Genomic DNA, 12451 nt, shown 5'->3' on the forward strand with positions numbered 1-12451 from the left:
ACCGACATACGTTGAGAGTATAACTTCTTTATTATGATAAACAAGTCAGTACCGTTGATGTTAAATATTTTACTAGAATAGAGGGTATTTTTTGTTGAGTATGCATCTGCTTGCTGCGTACACAGTTTTACTTTTACCTGTCTCCTCCAAAGTAAACTATATATTTAAAAGGTAGAGGATTTATCTTGTAGTTGCAAAAATAGCTTGAACCTTCTTCTTGACAAAATCCACCTGCTATTGAGTAGTTTGAAAGCTGCATAGCATCCCATGCAACTATGCGAGTGAAATGAACAGGCTACACCACCAGATAAGGTGTGTAGGTGGGGAGCCTTACTTACATCCATGCAATAAATAAGCAAGCACAGGCAGAGATAATAAACCAACAATCAAAACTCTCGTTCCCTTCTTTCTTCTAGAGTTGGGTATTACAGGATCGCTGAATTATTAGAATTGATGGATTGTTGCCTCTTTTTAGCACACAGGTTGCACTAACTCCACTGCTTTGCCCCCATCTAATAAAGCAACTGCTTCTGCAGCTACCTTGCTTTGTGTGTCTGTGTGTGTGTGCATATCATGGTTGGCATGAAATAATATTGAATTGAAGCAACTGCAATGCTACATGCCAGCGAGATAACTAATGTGTAAAGGCCCTCACTTAAAGCGAGTAAGTACCGTCAATTCAGATTTTAAACTTGTCTTGATTCGTGTATTGTTAGCTGCATGGTGGGGATGCGATGGGATGCAATGTACGTGTAAAGCTAATAATGAGGAGAGAAGAAAGTAGAACTTGGGGAACTTGGTTGGTCTAGAAATCTGATGAGAATTCAAACATTCAGGATTTGGTGTCAGTCAAGAAACCACCACGCACGATTATCGTCGTTAGAAGCGTTAAAATACGTTAAATAATTGTCAAAGTGAGGTTGCAACTTTTGTGAAGGAATCGCACAATACGTGGGAACTCCACGCCACACCACCAGCATTGCCATCACTGGCAGTGATCACTTCCATCCCACGTTACTCAGTGCTGCTTGGGGACATCACACCCCAATATTGGATTCAAGTTGATCATGAAAAAATTTTCATAAAGTGCAGATAATCATATTCCCCAAAAAACAACAAATAAAATCAACAAATAAAGTTGTTCAGAGCTTGGAGGATAGAATAAAGGGTTGAATTTGTGAAACTGGAGCGGTCGGGAAGCTTCTTCCCCGACGAACTGCATTCACAGGAAGAAAGTGAACTTCCATATTATACTTCCACTGCTTTTCAAAAGTGCCATGTTACACAAAAGCTGATATTTCAGTCAAAATCTCTGAATTTTCCCTTTCATATTCCCTTCTACTTCTACTTTTCTGTATAATTAATTATTGAATCAATTGTGTCTGTGTTGTTGAACTTATTGGACAAAATGCTCAAGTTACAAAGGTAATTCAATAATAAATTCAATTATTTCTCTTTTAAAGAACAACTAATCGTAACAATCGTAAAATGTCCACCTACCTATCTCAATCTAAGTATTTCATAAAAAGTAGTAAAAAAACATGCACTAGCGACTGCAGATATACATCGATACCTATATGTACATCCATTTATATATATAAATGCAGGGTTAGGATGGATCATCGGCAATATAAGAAGGATAATTTCGAATGCAACAATGCACACTTTCAACTCAGAAAAACGGCTCCTTATTCGCACTTGGTTTTTAAAAATCTATCACTTGCCAAAAAACTAGCTCAGCGATATCGGCCAATGGCTCAAGTATGTACATACGATTATTGGTACTACGAGAGGAATATAGCGTGTGTGCATGCACAGTGGTCACAAGATGCAGTAGTAATAAATGCCCCAAACCAGCAAAAAACCTTGAAGGTAAAGTGGTTCAAATTCTGATACAGAGTTGGCATACACACGAACACCTTTAGAGCTCAGGTATGAAAAAGTGAACCAGATTTTGCTGCAATTTTCGTTATAAATAATGCACTTCAAATGCACATCTCAGGTTGACTGACTGACTTGCAGAATCCCATTTAGTTCGTAAATATATTCATTCATACCGCAGATTCCTTGAGTTGCTTGTGATATAAAAACATTTTTATAATTATTTGAACCAAGTTTACGAGGTATCTGGCGAGCAGAATCAATGTTACGGACGTGACAATTAATGCAGTCATGTCAAAAAAAGTGACTCTGTTTTAGAATTAGGCTGCAGATTTATTTACCTTTCCTAACATGACCGGTTAGGGAGGCCGATTACTAAGACATGCATTCATATCGGCCCTGAACAATCTTAACGATAATTTTATGCCTGCCAAAAATCGGATAAGCTTAGGTACTTGTGTTAGCCGTGTTGAATTGCTTAGTCATGTCACCTTTTGCTCCAATTAGTCAATGATCAATAGAATTTTCAATATTCTGAAACTCTTTTGTTGATTCAACATACCTTAATGACATTAAAATCTGAAAATCTCTCATCACCATTGTGCTTCTTGTCCTTCACCAAAATTGATTGACTAAGGGAAACTTTTGTCTGGATTGAGAAAAAGTTCTTTCTTATTAAATAATATTTTCATTTTAGTTACTGCAATGCATATAAAAATGTAGAGAGCATATTTTATTATTTACGCAGTTTATTATTTGCGAGTTTTTGCCTATTACATAATAAAATAATTTTATGCCATTTGTCATTAAATGAGACTTGCTATTTTAAGTTTTGCAATATTGGCAAACTTACTGATTATACTAAATATGTAAAAAAAATTCCTCATTTTTAAAGTGACGAATAAAATGCATTAAAATGCGAATAAAAATAATTGGTCGGATTTTAATGAAATATGTCTTGCATGTCAAAATTACAATGAGATATGAGCATGCATACGTTTCGGTGTTACAATTTGAAAAAATTCGCATACGACTAATTGGACATTCTCGCACTCGTCAGGTCCATCATTCACTCTCCCAAAAATGTGTTGACGTGAAAGTCAAGTGACGAGAAGATGCACTAAATGCATTTCTACCATTCAATTAACACTTTATGACATGTCTGCCTGCTGCAGCAAATTTTATTGTCTTTTCCGTTTTCTCGAGACAACAGAATTGAAATATTATGCATTCATTCTCTCTGGCGCTTAGGATCGTCTAGGAAAAAATTTCAAAAGCTTCCCCCAAAAGCTTGTCATTATTAGACATGGTTTCGCTTACATATTAGTGTACAACATCATGTTTGAAGTTTGAATCAAATGAAAAGTCAACCAAACTTGCTTTGGTTTATTCATCTTCATTGTATTTCATCCAAACTGTGATTTGAGAATGCTATTAATTGTCTCGAAACAGAATAACTAATGTGACCCGAGTCAGACGCCAGACATTGTTGTCATTACGAATTTAGTGGAGATATGAATTATTATGAATTCGTTTCATATTTTGCGAAGAACAGATCCATGTATAACTCTTAAAAACAATTATTTGGCTGCAATATTCGCAAATGCTACCACCTTTATTTGGCGATGGCTTGCTAAGCATCTTCAATCACTAAACATTTTACTGTTCCTTATCATTAATAAGGTATCATCAGCGTGCCAAAACGCAAATCGACGTTGGCTTCTCCAAAATCAAAGCACGAAGAGTAAAAGATAGCTGTGCAGAGATTATCGCCAACTAATGAAGGAGATAACTACGCGTTATCAAGCGATAAATAAGATGAGAAGAAAGGTTATTTGGTTGAAGAGGACGACGACGACGACGACGATGACGAAGAAGATGATGAGATGAGATTGAGATGTGGTTTGGTTTGGTTTAGTTCGTGTTGTGTTGTTAAAAGAGAAAGTGCATCTGGCAGAAGGTAGGCATGCAGGTTGGGCTGGTAGTAATGTCAGTAGAATTAAATAAGCAAGGTGCTTATTGACTCTTCGCTGTAGTCAGTCAGCCACTAGGTTATTGCAATAACCTTTTAGCAAATTTCAACAAATTTGTAATTTTTCAAATTGAATTACACAATTTGTAAATTCTGATTATAAATTATTTTTAGCTTAATTATAACTTTTAGCTTAAAAAGCCACAATATAGATATTGATGGAAACTTGTTCTTGCTGATCAGTTTATATAGTTGTCGGTTGATCAGTTTAAAAATGTGACAGACATTAAACATTAAAAAACTGAGATGCATTTGCATGCATTCATGTAGTAGTCACTAATACTAGCAATTGGATTATGGTCTGGTTGATTTAAACGACAAAATCATCCACTGCTTTCTATGTCGAAGTTTGCACCAGATCATCTCGCTTAATATGCGACATGAGGAATTCTGACCTGGGAATTATGGGAACAATTTGGGTCGCACATAGAATTAAAGTTGTCGGAGATAAAATAAAATTTCATGTCGCTTGTGATGTTCTGTGGTTTCAGTTTTGTTCTATTCATTATTTTTATGCTATTATTCATATTGTTGTGGTGGAGGAGTATTTTATGAATGGCTGATTAACGGCTTGATTCGTGATGATTTGGATTTTAAAGTTATCAGTAGCTGACTCATTGAAATTTTTAAAAATGCATTGTGATCCAACAACGCGGTAACAAAACCGTGGCTGGCAAGGTGGTGGAAATTAAATATCGTTGCAGTTTTAATTTTGAGTTAACAATCTCACTCGCAATCAATTCATGCAACTCTACATACGACAAGAGAGCAGAGCAGCAGATGCTGAAAACACTTTCATCTCATGTTTTGCATTCACTGTTCTGAAAAAGATGGAATGCAATGCATCACTGTTAAAAAATCATAATAATTGCTCAGAATAAACGGTTTTGAATGCTAATGAACGAGAATGAATACAATGGACCGGAGGCTGCTGCTCTGTGTACAATGAAAGAAAATTGTTATTCTGAAAGGAAAATTGTGACACATTCTCAGCCAGCCAACCAACAACAGCAGGTAGCTGGCTGTGCTACCACTGAGGAGCGTTATTAAGTGGAAAGTCGCAGCTTTTCTTACGATTAGAAGGACCCAATGGATTTACAATGCGGTGATGAGAGACAAGAAGAAGGAGAAAAGAACGAGAAGCAAGTATATTATGCACACACAGACACGTACAGTGTTCGACCGTTTAATTTAATGGAGCAAAAATAAAGATCATAATAATTATCCAAAAGCAGAGTGTCAGATTGTGAGAGAATGCTACGATGTTGTCTCGAACGAATCTCGTAAGGTCCTCTTATCTCTCGACATCTTTGTCGATAATCGAATCCTTGGAATATATGTAACAACCTCAGGAGCTTCATTTTACGATGACCAGTGCTGACCTACCATATTTAATCGATACTTATAATATTATATTATGCATATTATACTGTTTACCGTGCATCCGGTTTAACATGCATTCACAAGTCAATCGGGAACTACAGCTAAATATCAAGCACCAGCATATATTATTCTTTGGGAACCGAGTTTATGTTTCATATCGTATTGAATGTTTCATTTAATATCGGATATGATCAGACTTAAATGCTCATACTTTAATACGTAAATACATGGAATTGTTGAAATTAAAAACGAATATTCTGAACACAAGATACATTTGTGGGATTTACACATGCTTGTATTGGCAGTGGCTCAACGAAGCATCTGTACATGTACGGTAAACAGCTACGCAAGAGCTAGAATGATCCCACATGTTCAACATGATTCTATCTGCAATCTTGAAATTAGACTTGTTAGTAGAACAAAAAGAGCTTATTTTGTCTACAGTGGGCAAAACTGAATGAAAATTCTTTCCTTGTGGATGGGAATCAGACCGTAAAAGCCGTTACTTCGTGCCATAAGATTCACTTGTACCATAGAATCTGCAAACTAGAGTTGGTTCTTCCAAGTCTGGCGTAGGATTAGAAGTCTTCACTCGTAATATTATGGTTCTGATACACTAATGGTTCAACTAATTGTTAATTTACTTTAGCTTCTGGTAAAGCCACTCTTTTCGCTACTCTAGAAAATAGAAGAGCACAATCATGTCTTGAGAAATATTATTAAGAATAAAATCACGTGCCACCACTTCCTTTGTGTACGTTTAGTAGCGTTGAAACGAATTTTGAGTTTAACTCAAATATTTATTTATTTATTAAACATTAATAAAATTATGCTTTTGTTAAGTAACTTGAAATTGTTTGTGGATCCCGTTAAATTCTTTCAGTATCTTCTGGTCAAAGATTTGCAATTTCTTCATTATCTTGGAATGCTCATGACCCCAACCAAAGGTTAACACGTTGAGTGTGTCAGAATTGTTCAAAATGATGTGTAGTGTAGTGCAACCACCAACATCGCACGTTTTTATAAGTAAATTGCATATGGATGTTAGTATGGCATTGCGACTCTAATTCATGATTTAATTAAATAAGCAGGGAGACAAATGGAGGCGTTGCCAAACCCTGACTTTGTTTTCCCAGATTTCATATGAACAGCCGTCAATCTTCAACTTGGCTGAGTTATTTTTGTATTTTGATGCATGATTAGTGCTCCAATAGGTCTTTGTTTATTTAATTGGGTGCAAAATGTAGCAATTTGAAATTTGGCAATTTAACTCTACCCCAAACCTTATACACACGCACATTTAGTCCAATGGATTCCAATGCGACATGTACCAGAAGTAATATTAGAGTGTGTAGTGATTAGTTTACATGGAATCACAGTAATGAAACTCGTTGAAATTTAAACAACATTTTGTGACCAAATCTAAAGTCGACTCAAGCTCTCTGGCTGCGCTAAGTGAATTGCAGCATATTTTACACGCTGCAATCGGCGAGTGTCGTTGTTGCTGATATTGCATAAAATGGGAATTCAAAAGCCACCAACAAAATGACAGATGAAGTTGCGCGATAATAGTTTCTTCTTAACTTTGTTGCAAATCCAACACCTTCACATTCTATTAAACAATTACCATTATTCTACAATTGCAAACCATTATGATTTTGAATGTCTTTTGTAGTCATCCTCAGACCAAGTCTTCTGTATAATAAAGTTCAAAGAATGTAAATTTATTATTCTATGAAGCACAATTAAAATGTCTGAAAATTATGCGCATTGCGTAATATTAGTATATTTGCATCCATGTGTGAAAATTTGAGTACCTATTTAAATAATAAAGATGTAGTTTAGAACAATAAGTGATTAAATCTAAAAAGGGGCCTAAAAATATTTAAATTCTCAAAAAAAAGTTTTCTAAACTGTTAACTACACACTGAGATTTATAGACATTATGGACGCTACAAATTGTATTATCTAACTATACAGAGAAAACGGTTAAAAAAGTACTTACAAATTTGCTTTCTTATAACACATGTACATATGTGCATGCCAAAATTGTGGAGGTTTACAAATTAAGGTTGAATAGGATTCAATCAAGGTGTTTGTGGCGCAATTACACAGTCATCCATCAAAGTAGCATGAATAAGCTAATAGGCTCATACAAGATGAACAAAGGCAATAAAACCATTCGAGTCAAACTTGGCACTAACCTTTCCGAAAACATATTAAGCTGACTTTTGCTTAATTATCATCATAACATGTTTTTTACACTGAATCACTGAGGACTTCTTTATCCACATGCAGGGACACTAAATCGATTAGTGATATGAATTATAAAGCATCAACACAAATTTTATCGTATCCGACAGAATTATTGGTAACATTGACCCAAATTACTAAACTCTTATTAAGATTCTGCATGAACGACATCTTAAAATCTTAATATTAAAAATCCTCTTTGTAACTCGAACTCGTAGAAATGTACAGCGTGTGTATGTACATTTAAAGGAATGTAGATTAAACTGAGCCCCCATGATTAATTAGAAGACGAGTTGTGAATACCAACCGCCGCTGCTGCAGTACATTATGCATCCACACATTCTGCAGTTGAATGAAAGAGACGATCAGTCAGTCAGTAGTTAGTTTTCTTTTCTATTTTCCATTAATTATAATACGTTCTGGTTGCGGTTGAACAGAGGTCTTCCTACAAATTACAATAGAAAATAGGATTAGAGGATATTCGTTCTTACAGGCGAACGTGTAATGCGATTTTTAATTCTGTACTCACTTCCTTTCATTCTTAATACTGATAAAGGTTTTAACGCCAACAACAAGCTCCTCTGCATCCATGCCTGGTGGGAATTAACGGTGGATAAATGCATCACAAGTGCATAATAATATGCATCACGGTGCATTATCATACTGACTCCCATTTAACCTGAACCACAAGTCACAACACACAAAACAATACTTTCACATTCATTTTTTGATGGGACGACAATTGGAATATAAATAAATAAATAAATAAATTTACAGAATGCACAGTAACTCTGACTGAATTCAATGATTGTGCTTGACGTTTGGCTATCAAAAGTTCACTGACTCAGTTGTTTTGGTCATGTTGACAAAGTAATTAAAATGCAGCTAATATCTAATGACCAAGAGACCCAGAGATTTTGGCCATATCTTGATTTGATTGATCACGGAGTTCCATTGTTTCCAACCGAGAAGCACAATGCGCATGCGTACATACGTCGTTTGCTGCCAGCCTTGGCGACCTTGTTACATCTAATCAAACACTGTAGCGTTGAACATATCCGGTGCATTATAATTGTCATCTTAACAACGATTCTATAATGAGAAAATGTGTATTTCATTTTCATTGGACGATGTGTGCATCTCTCTCCCATTGAAGTGGCTCAAGTTTTTCTTGAAGCACTTTCAAGCACAGCACAAAACTGCCTACGTGGTGGCGTGGTGTCAAATATTTTAAACGGCGCTGCAGCAGCGTCCACTTTAATTCCACTTCAAATCATTCATCCGTACGACGACGATGTTTGTTGTGTTGCATTGAAACGACGAAATGAGCAGTGAGCACTAATGAAAGGAAAAGTTGCGTTGATCTTGAATTTGCATGGCTGTTGGGTTGAACTTTATATGGCATTAAAAGCATTGTGTCGTTCCATGCATAGTTGTTGAGGCTGAATAGAAATCAGTGGAGCAGCAGAGTGGGCATGACACCAACAATAGAGCAGGCTTTATAAATATGATTGAGTTGATTGGGTGCTGAAGTGTTCGTTTTCTGATGTGCCACCAAGAATTAAAATTGCAACTATCTCGTCTTGTTAGTGACACTGTTGCGAGAGGTCACCTCAGATGTTAGCATTGACGAAGGTGGTTGGGCAGGTCAGCTGATTAGAATAAGTCGAAGTGTGGAATTACAGTTGACCTGATGCGTCTCCTGGTCGTGGTATCATCAGCAGCAGTGACTTTGCCCAAAGGCGAGTCCAATAATTTCTCTCTCAGTTGAAATGAGAGTGAATGATGACCGAGTGGTTTAACTGGTTTGAGTGCTTTTTAGTAGTTTCAAAGGAATGTCTTATTTTGGGGGGTTTCAAGTAAATCGCAACGAGACGAATTTTGCATTAGCAGAAGGACATGTACATATATACATGTACTGATGTATGTATGTACATCCATGTAAATTCAACAATCATGTCCGTTTCGGAAGGGGTTAGACTGTAGAAAATGATAATGAGGTGCATTTTCGGACTGATACTGACTGTGTTACTTTGCATCAATGCATCATACTTCCCAGGAAGGCTAAGTTATCTACATTATTATTTATTTAGGGGCAAGAATTGTCAATTTATCAATTCAAACTACAAAATTTCATAAAATAATGACTGATTATTCTTTCCAATAAATAACACAATTGGACCACGTTGCGAATGACACCAATAATAATAACTTGATCAATCAATCCAGTTCCCACAAAATGTTTCCATACAATTATCAACGTTTGTTCTCGTGCGTGGGCACCATTTTCGACTATTAAACATCTTGCGGTTCTGTTAAAGCAATAATTGCGTGAGCTGTATATTTTATTGTCTTATATGACAATAAAATATCTGATTCAAGTACTTAAGTCGTCTACATACTCCTTGTGGATTTGTTAAACTTTGCTGAACAGCATTGTGCACTTGTGAATAAAACGTTTCTCACGACGTAAGCTATTACAGGCATGATAAATGAACACATTTATGTAAATACGCTTAATTTTGTAACACACGTCATTGATTTAACTCGAGTCATGAGAGTTTATTGCATTGTAAGATTTTGTAAGTGTGGTTTTTACCTAATTAAATGTCTGCTAACTCTGAAAATACAATTGATTTGGATTCAAGGATACATATATTGCGGTTAATCTGTCGCACTTGCTTCACGACTTTTGAGATTGAGATGTTCTAGAAAGCACGTCAAAATAATTCAAATAAACTGAACCCAGGATTTAAGTCGACAATTAACTCAATTAAGTGACAAATACTATACAAATGGTCGTGCGTTGATTCTTAATTCAATAATTATATGTACCGTAGGTCACGGATATAATCTAACTATAACCCAGAATTTCTCTGTCGCCATTGAACGGCATTGGTGAAATATTAGTTTTTGTTTTCATTTGTCGATCTCATTCTGAGAAATTCTTAATGCAAACTGCGATTTACGCTATTTTTTTTATTGTTTCGATGTGCAATGCGTCTCAGCAATTGGTAGAATTTACATCTGAGCCGAGACAAAAGCCACAAACAGGAATTCGTTGAGAGTGAAAATCTATGAAAGTGGTAAACGAGTTAATGTTATAGCGTTTTTTGTTGGTCAGTTATTCACCTCACTCGCACTCACTTATGATCCGTATACATTTACTAAATTGCATACAAAATCTGTGGATTTGAAATGTGGATGCTCTCCGTGACCTTAATCTAAATCTCACTTGCATCTGCTTCCTTTCCCCCATCCGTCACTACTACCAAATCCTAAAGATTACTACTTTTACACTGCATTTATTTACTAAGCAATTACATACACTAGTATTTTAGATCATGATTATGTAAATTTGACGCCAATTTTTTACCTTCATTTGGCCAGCCTTAGAACCACAATCTGTAACTTTGTGCATGTAATTAATTATGTTTGTCGCTCCACTTTAGTAAATTGGAAAGACACACATATACACTTTAAAACTATCATCAATTTAAGTCAATAAAATAATTTCACAAATGATAAATACAAAATTCTTTGATTTGTCATTCCTTGCATCCTATTATCGTAAGTTAAAATAGTATCGAGGAGAACTGTAATCAAACATTATTTTTTACTCACGTGTTGAGGTGTGCTTTGTTCAGGATCAGGATAAATTCTTTGAGGTTTGCTTGCTTATGGAATCGTCGTGTAGATCTATCGATAACTCCCGTAAAACTAATCAATAAACTTGAAAATAAATACGTCTAAAATTATGACGAACCGGGTTCGACGATGGACGTTACCATCGTTGTAACTGCCTTGGGACACATACATAACAAAAATATGTACTACTATATAGGAAAATTCCGATTTTTAATGACAATAATGTTTATTTTTATACCCAACTCTGTGTGTGAGATCCATATTCTGAGTGAGTGACCACCCATATTCTCAAATTTGCAGGTATATCTAAATACATATGCACCTCGCCGAATCAAATATGCTCGTGGTTGTCAAATATGTAGTTTAGGGTAATTTTTTGTGGATTCCACTCCAAATAATTAGTGAACTGCCGGTCTGGAGTTTTTGAGAAGCAGAAAGTAGAAAAACCAGCACAGGAATTTCATAGCATGAGAGCATGTAAATACATTTTGTTTAGACGATCATACAGATATTGAATTGACACAGACGACTCGGGATATAAATATGTATGAATGTGCATAAAGGTTGCCTGGAGTATTGTATCCGCTTCATTCTACTTCGAAAATTGAATCCTGAGTTTTTTTAAGCAACTTAATATGCACTATAGACTAAGGAGTTTACAGAATATTAAGAAGCGTACAGCGTATTTGCATCAAAACCCTTAATTTAATTACCCATCCTGCAATTTCTGTTAATTTTCCGACATACACACAGAGATAGTTGGAAATTTTCATGAAACTAACCCAAAAATATCTTTATATGCTGTAATATGCAGCATAGTGCTGAAATAAGTGCAAAATCATGATACTAAAAAATACTTTCTTAACAAGTATTCTGAAAGGAAAGGAGATGAGATGCCATATGTACGTGCAGTTTCAAATTGCACCCAACCACCGACATATGGTGAGATTAGCAGCCTGATGTTGAAGGAATGCACATTTTCTAAATTTTGCACAATTTTTAACTCATTACAGATTGTGTACGGGATAAATTGTAGAAAATTATAGGTTTGTCGTTAATGTGATGTGCTGCATTTTTCTACGTATCTCTTGTATCGGGTTATGCTTCTGGCTATTGCCTTGTATACTCCTGAATGTCTTTATTCTGATTTAGTCAACCGATACCATGATTGTCTAAAAGGGAGAAAATTGCAGATTTCGAAGAGTCCTTTCTACTCAGAGAAGTAGACTGAACTGAGTTTATCAATTCATGACT

General features: G+C 35.6%; 1 protein-coding gene across 6 annotated transcripts in view; it reads left to right on the forward strand.

The window, feature by feature from the left end:
- The first annotated feature begins 817 nt into the window (after nucleotides 1-817).
- LOC110845421 (peroxidase) overlaps nucleotides 818-12451 on the forward strand; it is a 39916-nt gene continuing 28282 nt past the window's right edge. For all 6 annotated transcript variants that reach the window (XM_022091816.2, XM_035850618.1, XM_035850619.1 and 3 more), the window contains exon 1: nucleotides 818-1425. In XM_022091816.2, coding sequence (XP_021947508.1) covers nucleotides 1409-1425 — 17 coding nt within the window. In that variant the 5' untranslated portion in view covers nucleotides 818-1408. The remainder of the gene's footprint in view (nucleotides 1426-12451) is intronic.

The sequence above is a fragment of the Folsomia candida genome, unplaced genomic scaffold (genome assembly GCF_002217175.1).
Source record: "Folsomia candida strain VU population unplaced genomic scaffold, ASM221717v1 Fcan01_Sc003, whole genome shotgun sequence".
Taxonomy (NCBI): domain Eukaryota; kingdom Metazoa; phylum Arthropoda; class Collembola; order Entomobryomorpha; family Isotomidae; genus Folsomia; species Folsomia candida.